Source organism: Hordeum vulgare, chromosome 1H (genome assembly GCF_904849725.1).
Source record: "Hordeum vulgare subsp. vulgare chromosome 1H, MorexV3_pseudomolecules_assembly, whole genome shotgun sequence".
In the NCBI taxonomy this organism is placed as follows: Eukaryota; Viridiplantae; Streptophyta; class Magnoliopsida; order Poales; family Poaceae; genus Hordeum; species Hordeum vulgare.
This window is the reverse complement of record NC_058518.1, coordinates 29239058-29252527: the sequence shown is the minus strand read 5'-3', so window position 1 is coordinate 29252527 and position 13470 is coordinate 29239058. Positions and strand designations below refer to the sequence as shown.

Here is a 13470-nt window from a genome sequence, read left to right as displayed (position 1 = left end):
TGCATGCATGCATGTTCCCAGCTAGCTTAGGCTGTGTCGTCCGGCTTAGCTCCAGCTGCTGCCGGAGCAGCCTGAGCAACGCCGGCATTGCTTCCATGATCCTCACCATCGCCGCCACCGCAGGCAGGATCCTTGTCCACGACGTCGTGGGTGCCATTGAGTACAACGCCGGCAGCACCATCCTTGTTTATGGATCCTTCATTCTCATGCTCGTGCAGTACTGTTGGCGGGGTCAGGACAACGCTTACATCATCGTCGCCGACGTCACCGACTGCAGCAACGGGGATAACCGAGACACCGAGGGAAAGCCCAGCCATAGCCTCATCCACCTCGAGATCAGTTGGCAGAGTGGCAGCTTCAGCATGGAGGAAAAGGCGCACCATCTCTTGGCACGGTGCCCACACGGCCGACTCCCAGACCTCCTTGTGGCCGCCCGAGCCCTCGGCCATGGACGCGAAGACGGCGGTGGCGTCGACGCGGCGGACGTCCCAGCCTTCCAGCGTGCTGAGGCGGCGGATCTTGGCCGCCTGCTGGAGGACGAGGCCGAACGTGTTGGCCTTGATCTCGCGCACGGCGCGCTCGAGCAGGGCCGCCATCTCGGCCGCGCCGACGGCGCCCTCCCGCTCCGCCCGCAGGTACTCGTGCATCTCAGGGAGGCCGATGGCCCGCCGCACGCCGCGGGTGTAGTCCGCGCCCTCCTCGAAGGCGGCGCGCGTCTCGTCCACCAGGCCGCGCCGCACCATGTCGTCGACGCGCAGGCCGGTGTACCACTCCATCAAACCCGGCGCGGCGTCGAGCCAGAGGAAGAGGCAGTCGTGGGCGGCGCGGAACGCGGCGCCGTCGGCCTCCACCAGCGCCTCTACGTAGTTGTTGGACCCACCGGCAACGACGGGGAGGCGGCCCGCGGAGATGACGCGGGAGATGGCGGCCTCGGCCACGCGGCGGAAGTCGTCCGCGGTGAAGTCGGCGTCGGGATGCACGCCACCCAGGAGGTGGTGCGGCACGCCGGCGCTCTCCTCCTCGGTCACCTTGTTGGTCAGTATTGGCACGCCGTCGTACACCTGGATCTTGTCGGAGTTGATGACCTCGCCGCCGAAGCGCCGGGCGAGGGAGATGGCGAGCTTGGACTTTCCGGTGGCCGTGGCTCCAAGCACGAAAACAACCTTGGGCTTGGGGGACTGGCCGTTCACGCCCTTGCACTCCATTGATCAGCAGCTGCTCAAGGAACAATACGAGGGTAACCCATGTTTACTGCTACTCACTCAGAGAAGAAAAAATACTAGGGTGTGCATAGATCTCAGTCTAAGTCTCAATAAAGTGACATAATATATATATTATATACATATAATAAAAAATAAGAAAAAAAATGAATCTACATGTAAGGTCTCACGAATATAGCATTTTTGTTAAGTCTCAAATTGAGAGATTTAGCAACCCGAGAGAAGAATGTGTATGCACAGTTAATTTAATCTTTCTCTCTATATATAGGGGAAAAACACATATACATATATATGTACAACCATGTAAATTGGCATGCACAAACTAGAAATCAGATTAATATGGGTGCACAACAGTACAAAGTAATTTAATGTGCAAGTAAACCATGCGCTAAGCAACTCTAAGAACGTTGTTAAGATAAAAGGAATGACAGATATATCGTCTACGATGGAGCAAGCTTGGCAAGATGTGCATACTAAGGACTCGGTAATAGCTAGTGGCAGATCATGGATTGTACCAATGGGATGCTGCACCATCACATACACAATGTAATGGTTTGTACCCACGACACCCATCCAACTGTACATAAATTGAATATATATATATTCAAGTCTGAATACAACAAATATATATGATTTCTAATAAGGCTAACACAAAGTAGGACGAATTGTGACATGATAATTTTGAATACACTAGCATAATGAGATATATTTTTTCAAAAAATGTGACTAATATAATTAATCATAGAAGAGGTGATGACCGTACATCCCTATTTCTCAACTTGCTCTACACTAAATCATCATGAACGAAAAAGGCTTGTTATAGCAAGCTAGCAGATCTAGATCTACAACAAAAAATATAACCTTTTCAGCAATTAATCGAATACCATTACATCATATGATAACACATTCTGTCATATGATAACTTGTAGATTAGCAGATCTAAAATAAACCAGCTTGAGTTTACATGCATGATCTTAGTTTAACCTTGGGAACTGCATGTTTTTATTGGATATTGATCGCTAGCTGATTTACTAGCTTCAGTTATACATAGGATAAAAACTAAACCATGGTCAATGTTTTTTGCGGATAACATTGTTTAATTGTTTGTTCTCTAAAACAAAATCACAAACTTGATCTAAAATAAAAAAGTAATCACAAACATACGATGAGAGGATTCACGACCAACACAAGTGACCCCTGAATGCTAGCTGGTAAAAAGCTATATTGATTTTCTTTCATATATATATAGGTCCTCTATCCAGAATTACTTGTCGTGAAAATGGATGTATTTAAAACTAAAAATACGTCTAGATACATTTATTTTTGAGACAGGCAATTTGGAACAGAGGGAGTATATGTTTAGTTGCTTACCAGATGAGGAGATCACCCACGAGTTAGCTAGCCGTGGAAAATCTTTGCACGGTGGTTGCCGGCCGCCGGAGTTTCAACTCAGATAGCTGGTCTAGCTAGGTTGCCTTCTAGGTTGATGTACAGGCAAGAACGATGATCGGGTGATCAGAACGAGGCTAGCCCTCGTGTATTTATAGGCAGTTTGGCATCAGACTCCAAAGCCTGATCCTAAAGCTTACCGTTACTACCCTGGAATTGGAATAACACAAACATGTCCATTTTTAGCGTATATTAATTGGGATCTCATTATTCAAATTCAGACTGCCAAACATTCAGAGGAAAACACATGATATATGAGCCTTGAGATATAGTCCTTCGGTTTCATAAGATAAAAGCGTGTTTGACATTACAGTAATGTAAAAAACACTCATATATTATGAAACAGAAGGAGCAATATATAGCAGTACATATACTTATATTATACATATACCGTATGTGTCATTAATGACATGATTTAAAGTATTCCATCTAGACTGTAGTAGGATAAGCGTCCGTTAATTATCTGCCATTTATATACCGATAAATATGAATGTATATCCAAATACTACCTAACCATACAGATATGCGGAGCAACAATTAGCTAGTTAATGCCTTTTTAGTTGCTAGTTAATGCATTAAGGATGGAAGGAAACACATGCACTTCGAACACTACAAATCTGAAAGTAGGAGAAGATACAGAATATTGTGAAATCATGATAGTTAAATGGTTTCAAGTATGTATTCAAATTTGAACTAAAACCACGTCACTTATTATGAAACGAGCTAGTAGTCATAGCAGTCGGTATACATGAACCGAGTTCGTATGTGTATTCGAGAATACCACAGCTCCGTACCGGTTTAAAAAAAGTCCTAAGTAGCGCATAATGGTTATTTTGGGCGTAGATCTATAAGAATTAAATGCACCTTAAATACTTTTCTGTAAACTAAATTAAGATTAATACCAAATTTCAATAAAAAGTTCGAGAACTTCTCTCCATCACTATAAGAAACAAAAGATGACGTCGTTAGGTCCTAGTAAACCGGCTTCTAGTCAAGCGAATTCATGCTCAAAGATTAGGTCTTTACCGCCATTATTTGTCGTTTGATTGACTTCTAACACGGATGTGCATAATCCACAAACAGCATATATAGAATAACGTAATCTAATGAAAGGTGTACGGTCACTAATTAACCAGAAGGAAGATTTTGGTTATTTTGTCGTTTCCAAACCACGATTTGCATTTTATGTGCACGTGGGTCGAGAGATTTTATTGATGAAATCGCCAAAAATTCGGGGGGTGATGCCTCTTTCAATGGGACATGCAAATAGAAACGGCCTCGAGCCACGATAAACTTGACCTAATAACTATTGATGGGACCTTTCAGTTCAATAGTTTTCGGCAACGGTTTGGTTTTTTGTTAAAAATTGTGAGAGTACTATTCGATAAAACCTGCCACAACAACACTACTAAACTTAGCTACCAAACTATCCAGATTTGGTAGGGGTCTTCGATCCAAACCAAATAAAATCATTACTTTAGGATTACTGGTTAGACCTCCACAGATGTCCGAAGAGTTTGCACTTCTCATACTCAAAAGTGAAAAACACATGGTTACGATTGAGGAAGATGCCAAAGAGGAGGAGCCAACAAGAACAACCAAAGATGCTGGAACCAAGGGAGTCCTCGGGTGTGGAATCAAGATGAAGCATCAAGATTGTCAAACTCGCCTACGAAGACTACCGGGAAAGGGCTGATAGGTGAACTCAAAGTAGTGGAGGGCGCACCTTGTCACCCACCACAACAAATTTGGAGAAGTATCAGTGGCGGATGCTACAACACGACCGCCAGAGCTACATGCACAACACTAGCTGGCAAAATACACCACTCAACACAAATAAGCACCGCTGAGTGTGGCCACATGATTAATGATTCCAATGGTGAGTGGATACGCGAACCCTCCATTGGTCTTGTAGGCAGCAGTGGCAGATGTGGAAAAGACCCCGTCATAGATGGATGCCTGCAACCAGATCCAAAATCCGACGCCGATATTAGCTGTGGTGGGCGATAGGTCGTGCACGCCACAAATAAGTTTGACTCGAAGATTGCCGCCTCTCTGTGTCAAAGCCGGCAAACCTCGGGTAGGAAGGCCCAAGCTGTGAGACTGGATTGATGGGTAACATGAGACAAGGGACATAGTGCTTTTACCCATGTTCAAGCCCTCTTTAAGGAGGCAAACCCCTATGTCCTTCTCTTTCTTATATTATGGGTGTATCAAAGTACAGAGTTGATCTACCTTGAAATTGTAAGTTGTGGACTATTCCCTGGGTCAAGTGATCTACCTTGAGAGTTGATCTACCATGAATCTGTCTCTATGGAAAAACCCCGTGGCTAATATAGGTACCAAGGGTATTTAGGGTTACACATGGCCGGTTTCCATCTAGGGATTACATGCCAAATCTATTAAACATTCTTGGAGTGCAGGCTAGGTCCATGAAGTCTGATACGCTTACGCTATAGGTCATAGGCCTCCAGAATTTTTCCTTCTTACACTAGTGGAAAATAGACCTTTCGTCCAAAGCTTTAATCCTGGTCTAGCTTGTGACGCCCTCGGCTTAATCGTACGCTAATCATACACGCAAATGCGTACGATCAAACCCAAGGACTCACGGGGAGATATCACAACACAACTCTAGACACAAATAAAATAACATCAGCTTCATATTACAAGCCAGGGGCCTCGAGGGCTAGAATACGAAAGCTCGAAAAACACACGAGTCAGCGGAAGCAACAAATATCTGAGTACAGACATAAAACATGGGGTGCCTTAGAGAAGGCTAGCACAAAAGATACAACGATCGAACGAGGCGAGGCCTCCTGCCTGGGAACCTCCTAACTACTCCTGATCATCAGCGGCCTCCACGTAGTAATAGGCACCGTCGGGGTAGCAGTCGTCGGTGGCGGGGACCTCCATCTCCTGGGCTTCATCATCTGGTCGCAGCAAACGGATCAAGGGAACCAAGGGGGAGCAAAGCAGCGGTGAGTACTCATCCAAAGTACTCGCAAGTCTTACATCAGAACTATTCTAATTATGCATCAGTATCAAAGAAGGGGGGTTATATGTGGACTGACTGCAGCAATGCGAGAATAGAGAGAGAAGGCCTAGTCCTATCGAAGACTAGCATCTTCAGGGTCTTGCAGCAATAGACGAGAGTAGAACAGGGGTAAAACATTAATAGTCATATTGTTGCAGCAATATTAAAGTGAGGTCACGCCTAAGGATCCTCCCTCGACTCCCTGCGAGGAAGCAATCCCGAGGCAAACTAATTCCAGTTAAGTAACAATTGTAGTTGTAAAAGATCGGGGCACAACTCCAAGTCGTCCTGTAACCGTGGACACGGCTATCCGAATAGTTAATTTTCATCCCTGCAGGGGTGCACCACATGTCCCGTCACGCTCGATAACACTCTGGCCGGACATACTTTTCTGGGTCCTGCCCGGCCTCGGAATATCGACACGTCGCAGCCCCACCTAAGACTAATCAGAGAGGCCAGCCCGCCGGTCTAAATCCTAAGCACAAAGGGTTCATGGGCCCAGTTCCCCTTCACGCTCCTGCACGTGGCGTGGGCGGCCGACGTCAGTCCTAGCATCCCTTAATCACAAGCGCGATGCATCTCGGGACCACTCGGGCGCGCGCCGCTACACTGCTGGCATCTGAAAAGCTTCGGCTGATACCGCGACGTCGAGTACCCATAATTCTTCCCGCGTAGCCGGTTAGTGCGAAAAGGTCTCCGACCAACCCAGATCAAATACCCAAATCCATTAGCATTTTAATTAGGCCAACAACACAGTCTCGCGGGAATCCACCCGTCTTACAACTAATCACCGAAGATCCCAATAACATGGTCGAGTAACTGTGTGGTTGTAACATCGGGGGGAATCCGAGGTATCACCCTCGTTGGATTCCGAACGATGTACCCGTCAAGGTGGGCTTAGAGGAATCACCCTCGGGGGTCCCACACTCGCGGGGTGGCACGACAGAGACGTCATCGGGAATGGTGAAAGAGGAATCACCCTCGATAACCACGACCGACTAGCTATACTACAGAGATATCATCAGGAGTACTTAGCGAGGTGTCACCCTCGGTACCCGATAGTATCCCTGTAGCGTCGTACAACGAAGGGGGGTGAACGTGCTGTGTCGGGTCTGGCTCGTCGATCAGAGATCGAGATTTGAAAACAAGCGGGGCAACTGATCTACGGGGTCAGAGGGGATGACTGCTCCACCTATACTAAGCAGGTAAAAAGGTACAGGACTGAAAGTAGCAGTTCATCAAAAACAGGCTATGCATCAGATATAGGAGCTAACTACAACAGTAGCAAAATACTAATGCAAGCAGTAGGAAGAAGGACATAGGCGATATAGGAATGATCAAGGGGAGTTTGCTTGCCTTGCTGCTCTGCGGCAATGGACTGATCAGCAGGGTCGTAGATGTACCCGGCAGCAGCGTCAGTCTCGGGGTCTACCGGTAAGAAGAGGGGGAAGAAACAATAAATAATAGCACCGATGCACACAAAACACGACATGGAAATATGCAGGCTAGGCATGAGCTAACGCAGGAACATCCGTCATAGACGGGTCGGAAGAATATCTGACGATATTTTCCGGGTCTCGGGCTACTACCGGTTACACTGGAAACGATGGAAAAGTTCCATGTTTGCTATGCTAGGGACGCGTGACAGACGAACGGGCCGTGGATCCGGGTTCGTCTCGCTTTACTGATCAACTTTCATGTTGAAATTATTTTGATCTGACTTACGGATTATTTAATATTAATTTTTAAAGTTTTATTAATTATTTAAGAATTAAAAACAGATTTAAAAGATTTAGAAAAATCCTAATATGACATCATCGCGATGTCAGGCTGACATCACATTTGACCGGTCAACTGACCAGCGGGTCCCGAACGTCATAGGCACAAGTTTTAGTTAAGATTAATTATTTATTAATCAGATTAATTCAACGAGGGACCCACGTGTCATACTCTAATTATGTTAATTAATTATTTTAACTAATATATCTATTTATTTATTTATTTAAGAAAAACATTATTTTTAATTATCGCGTGGGGCCTCCCTGTCATTGACAGCGGTGCATTGGCCCCACCGGTAAGTGGCTTAAGGTTAATTCCGCATTTATTTTTATTAGATACCTATCCGTGCAAATACCGTATTCCTCTAATTATCCAAATACACAAATACATACATCACATCTCATACATACATACATACATACGCATCTAATACACCATTTATTCTTTTTTCATTTTTCTTTTCTCTCAACACTCATCTCTCATCTCTCTGTTAACAGAGACAGAGAAGTTCCTTAGCTACTCCACCTAGAAGAACACGAACTTCGAATCCTCCTACCGGAGTCCACCGTCGACGGATCGAGGCCCCGTTTGCCGGAACGGAACCGTGACGTCGAGGAGAACGGTAAGGTGGGAGGAGCCCGAGGAGGGGCTCACCGACGGTGACGTGACGGCCCGGTGAAGCCGGAGTTCGCACGAAGTGACGGTGGGGACGGTGACGGTGAGGTTCCGGTGGTGATGACGTGCCGGCGAGGAGGAGCCGGTGAGGAGGGCCCCGGTGAGGAGAGGCCCCCGGAGGTGGAGCCGCCGACGGGGAGGGGCGGCCACCGTAGAGAGGGCCGCCGGAGAGGGACCTCCCGGAAGGGCCGGCCGCCGAGATGGGGGGGCCGAGGTGGCCGGCACCCCTGCCGGCGGGGTGGAGGCCGAGAGGTGGGGGGGGGCCGCCGGGAGAAGGAGGGGCCGTGGGGTGGGGCGGCTCGGTGTAGGAGGTGGCCGTGGGGTGGGGAGGAGGCCGGCGGGGGAGAGGGCTGGCCGTGGGGGATGGAAGGGGGCTGCCGGCGGGGGGAGGACGGCCGCCGGTTGGGGAGGGTGGCCGCCGGCCGGTGGGCGAGGTGGAGAGGAGGAGGCGACGGGATGGGGTGGGGGCGTGGCTCTCGTGGGGAGGGGTGGCCGAGAGAGAGGGAGGGAGTTACGGGACTGGGAGGAGATGGCGCGTGGGGTGGGGGCGCGGGAGGTGGCCGGCTGGGCCCTTTTTGGCCCAGCTGGGCCACGGGGGAGTGGGGGTTGTTTCTTTTTTTTTTTTTTTTTTTTATTTGTTTTGTTTTATTTTCTCTTTTCCCTTTTCTTTTTATTATTTCTTTCTTTCAGTTTTCTTTCCTTTCTTTTATTATTATTTCTTTAATACTTTCCCCTTACATATATATCCTTTTAACACTTGTAATGAACCGATAAAGTGCTTCCCATTGCTTTCAAATCATCGATCCGGACAGACGCGAATCCACGCGGGTCTGAGATGGGAATTCGGTGACGTGGCATCATTAGCGGTGATCACTGTAGCTTAATTACAATTACTACTGTAGCAAAAGTCGAGGATGTCACAATTCTCCCCTACTAACAAGAATTCTCGTCCCGAGAATTAAGAGGTAGAGGGAAAAAGCCCGGGGTATTCATCACGAAGATGATCCTCGCGTTCCCAAGTGGCTTCATCTTCAGAGTGATTTGACCACTGCACCTTAAGGAACTTAGTGACCTTGCGACGAGTCTTACGTTCAGCTTGGTCGAGAATGCGGACCGGATGCTCTTTATAAGAGAGGTCTTGTTGTAGCTCAAGCATATCGTGATCCACTGCTCGAATAGGGTCCTTGAAGCAGCGACGGAGTTGAGAAACATGGAAGACATCGTGAACCTGAGAAAGGTTCGCCGGCAGTTCCAATTGATAAGCCACTCTTCCACGCCTTTCGAGAACAGTGAAAGGACCAATATAACGAGGAGCTAACTTGCCCTTGATTCCGAAACGGTGTGCACCTCTCATTGGTGTGACACGAAGATAAGCCTTTTCGCCAGGTTGATAGACCATATCTTGATGATGACGGTCATACTGACTCTTCTGACGAGACTGAGCAGCCTTCAGATTCTCATGAATAATGCGGACTTGATCTTCGGCATGTTGAATAATATCCGGACCGAAGAGTGATCGTTCCCCAGTTTCTGACCAATTCAGAGGAGTTCGACACCTTCGCCCATACAATACTTCGAAAGGGGCCATCTTCAGACTAGCTTGATAGCTATTGTTGTACGAGAACTCGGCATACGGGAGAGATTCCTCCCATTTCTTACCGAAAGAAATGACACAAGCTCGAAGCATGTCTTCGAGAATTTGGTTGACTCGTTCAACTTGTCCCTGGGATTGAGGATGAAATGCAGTGCTGAAGGACAGATGAGTCCCCATAGCCTTCTGAAAACTTTCCCAGAATTTTGAAGTAAACAAGCTGCCACGGTCCGAACTGATCACCAACGGAATACCGTGCAGTGAAACAACTCTTGACATATAAAGATCTGCCAGCTGACTAGCATTAATCGTTTCCTTGACGGCCAGAAAATGTGCAACTTTGGACAGTCGATCAATGACGACAAGAATAGCATCATTACCTTTCTGAGACCTGGGAAAACCAGTGACGAAGTCCATTTCAACGTGATCCCATTTCCACTCGGGAATAGAGATAGGTTGCAGAGTTCCAGCAGGCTTTTGGTGCTCTGCCTTGATACGCCGGCATATATCACATTCTGCCACATAGCGTGCAATGTCTTGTTTCATATTGGGCCACCAGAATCTTTGCCGGATGTCTTGGTACATCTTGGTACTACCCGGGTGAATAGACAATGGTGTGTCATGAGCTTCTTCCATCACCTTCCCAGTCATCCTGAGATTTTCCTTCTTATTTGGAACGAATAGGCGACCCTTGAAATACAAGGCACCACCTTCATCAACAGTGAAAAAGGAGGGTTTACCCTTCGCAATATAACTCTTAATCCTGTCGACATCATCGTCAAAGTTTTGTATATTCTTTATGGAGCTCACAAGATCTGGTTCAACCACTAGGTTACTGAGGGAACCCTGATTAACAACACGAAGGTTCATCTTTTGATACTCTTCAGGGGGAGGAACAAGGTAACCCTGAGGAACAATGTGGAGGTTCAGCTTACGGAATTCCTCTTGCAGACGATCGTGAACCTGATGAACCTGGAGGTGGTTGCAGTATGACTTGCGACTTAAGGCATCAGCCATTACGTTAGCCTTGCCAGGGGTATATGATATACTACAGTCAAAATCTGCTATACGCTCCATCCATCTTTGTTGGCGCAGGTTCAGCTCCGGTTGAGTGAACAAGTACTTCAGACTTTGATGGTCGGTGTAGATTTCACAGCGATTACCGACAAGGTATTGTCGCCATTCCTTCAATGCATGAATGACTGCGGCAAGCTCGAGATCATGAACTGGGTAGTTCTCTTCATGAGCACGCAGTTGACGTGAAGCATAAGCGATCACCTTGCGATCCTGCATTAGGACACAACCTATTCCTTGACGAGAAGCATCACAGTATATGACGAAATCCCTTTTCGTATCTGGAGGAGCAAGTACTGGAGCGGACGTCAGTTTGTCCTTGAGTGCCTGAAAACTTTCCTGACATTTATCAGTCCATTCATACTTAACACCTTTGTGAAGCAGGTTGGTTAAGGGCTTCGCAATCTTGGAGAAGTTCTCGACGAATCGACGGCAATAGCTGGCGAGTCCGAGAAAACTTCTGACTTGCTTGACATTCTTTGGGGGAGTCCAGTCAAGAATAGCTTGAATTCGTTCGGGGTTGACCGCAATACCATCCTTGGAAATCACATGACCAAGGTAAGTCACTTCGTCTAGCCAGAACTCACATTTGGAATACTTCGCATAGAGTTTATGCTCCCGAAGCTTATCCAGTACAAGACGAAGATGTTCAGCATGCTCTTCTTTGTTCTTTGAAAACACCAGAATATCATCCAGATATACCACGACAAATTTGTCGAGGTAGTCCATGAATATATAATTCATCAATCGAGAGAAAGTTGCCGGTGCATTGGTTAAGCCGAAGGACATGACGGTGTACTCGTATGATCCATATCGAGTAACAAAGGCGGTCTTTGGAATATCCTCCTTGCGAACACGGATCTGGTGGTATCCCAATCTCAAGTCGAGCTTAGAGAAAACGGTGGAACCAGCAAGTTGATCATACAAATCATTTATCCGAGGGAGAGGATATTTGTTTTGAATAGTGGCCTGGTTGATAGGACGATAGTCTTGAACCAATCGATTTGTCCCATCCTTCTTCTTAACAAAGAGAGAAGGTGCTCCCCAAGCAGAGGAACTCGGACGGATGAAACCCAGACGGAGCGAGTTGTCAATTTCTTGTTTAAGTTCAAGGAGTTCATGTGGTGGCATTTTATAAGGACGCTTGGCAATAGGAGTGGTACCGGGTACCAAGTCAATGACAAACTCGACAGCTCGAGCAGGGGGAATCCCCGGGAGTTCTTCTGGGAAGACATCTTGGAACTCTCGGACCACTGGAATGTTTTCAATCCCTTCAAGAGGCGACGCATTTAATGCATTCAAGGCGTACAACCGTGCCTCAGCATTACGGACGAGATGAGCATGGTAGCTTACGAGTTCATCTGAAAGGTGTAGGAGGTGGACGGTTTTGGTGGCACAAACGATCGATGCCGTATGAGCCTTCAACCAGTCCATCCCCAATATGAGGTCAATGTTGGATGACTTTAGTAGGATGGGGTTGGCAAGGAATTCTAATCCTTCAATTTCAACTGGAACATGGGGGCAAACCACAGAGGTTCGGCATTCGCCCCCAGGGGTGTTTACCACTATCGGGAGGTTCATCTCTTCGCTCCTAATGTCATGCATGTATGCAAAATTTTCCGACATAAAGGAATGCGATGCTCCTGTATCAAACAATACAGAAGCAGGTACTGAGTTAACGAGAAGTGTACCCATCACGGTAGCAGGCTGGTCTTGAGCTTGACCCATATCAATGTTGTTGGCCTGACCACGAACATAAGCAGGCTTAGTGTTGAAGTTGCGGTTCTGGTTGTTGCCACGGCCAGTTGCGGGAAGTGCCAGCTGATTCTGATTCTGCCTGCAGTCTCTAGCACGGTGACCTGGACGGCCACACTTGAAGCACAGCCCGTCCTCAGGACGGGATGGAGGAACTCGAGGTGGTGGAGCTGGAAGCCTCGGCTGCCTAGGTGGTGGAGGAGGCAGGCGAGGTGCAGCATAGGACGGCCTCGGAGTAGGAGCAGGTGCATGGTACATGTTGTTGGGGATCCAGATCTTCCGCTTCTGTGCAGATGAGCCCGAAGATGAGCCCATGTCACGGTTGCGCTTGCTGCTATCTTTGTATTCCTGCAGACCAGTCTCAACCTGAATAGCCTTGTTCACGAGGGTGGCGAAATCAGCATAGTCCTGAACGAGGAGTGCCAGCTTGATATCAGGGTGGAGGCCTTCACGGAACTTCTCCTGCCTGCGTGCATCAGTCGCAATGTCTTCTTCAGCATAGCGAGATAATTCCAGAAATTCCCGCTGATAAGCATCCACAGTCTTGTTGCCCTGGACTAAGTTGCGGAACTCACGCTTCTTCCGGTCCATGATTCCCTGGGGAATGTATCGAGCACGGAAAACAGCCTTGAACTCTTCCCAAGTGATGATAGCTCCAACGGGCTGAGAGCGCCTGTGGCTGTCCCACCATTGAGCAGCGGGACCCTTCAGAAAGTAAGCGGCAAAGTTGACATAGCTCGCGAGGGGCACATTGGCAGACTCTAGCTCATAGGAAATGTCACGGAGCCAGTCATCAGCATCAAGAGGCTGAGTTGAGCTGCGGTAGATCGCAGGGTTGAGACGGCAGAAGTCTTGCAGTGTCACGCCTTGTGGTTGGTTCATGTTCGGCCTTT

The 13470-nt window shown here is 47.7% G+C and overlaps 1 protein-coding gene across 1 annotated transcript; it reads right to left on the bottom strand.

Moving 5' to 3' along the window:
* On the bottom strand, positions 1-2727 carry LOC123405674 (adenylate isopentenyltransferase 5, chloroplastic-like). The gene is made up of 2 exons (XM_045099280.1): positions 2592-2727; positions 1-1215 (listed from the first exon to the last, which is right to left on the bottom strand). Exon 2 carries the CDS (start codon positions 1203-1205, stop codon positions 27-29), a length of 1179 nt encoding a protein of 392 aa, XP_044955215.1. The 5' UTR covers positions 1206-1215; positions 2592-2727; the 3' UTR covers positions 1-26.
* Between the last annotated feature and the right edge of the window lie 10743 nt (positions 2728-13470).

Coding starts and splice junctions, on each gene's coding strand:
- LOC123405674 (XM_045099280.1), bottom strand. CDS start 1,205: ATGGAGTGCAAGGGCGTGAACGGCCAGTCCCCCAAGCCCAAGGTTGTT.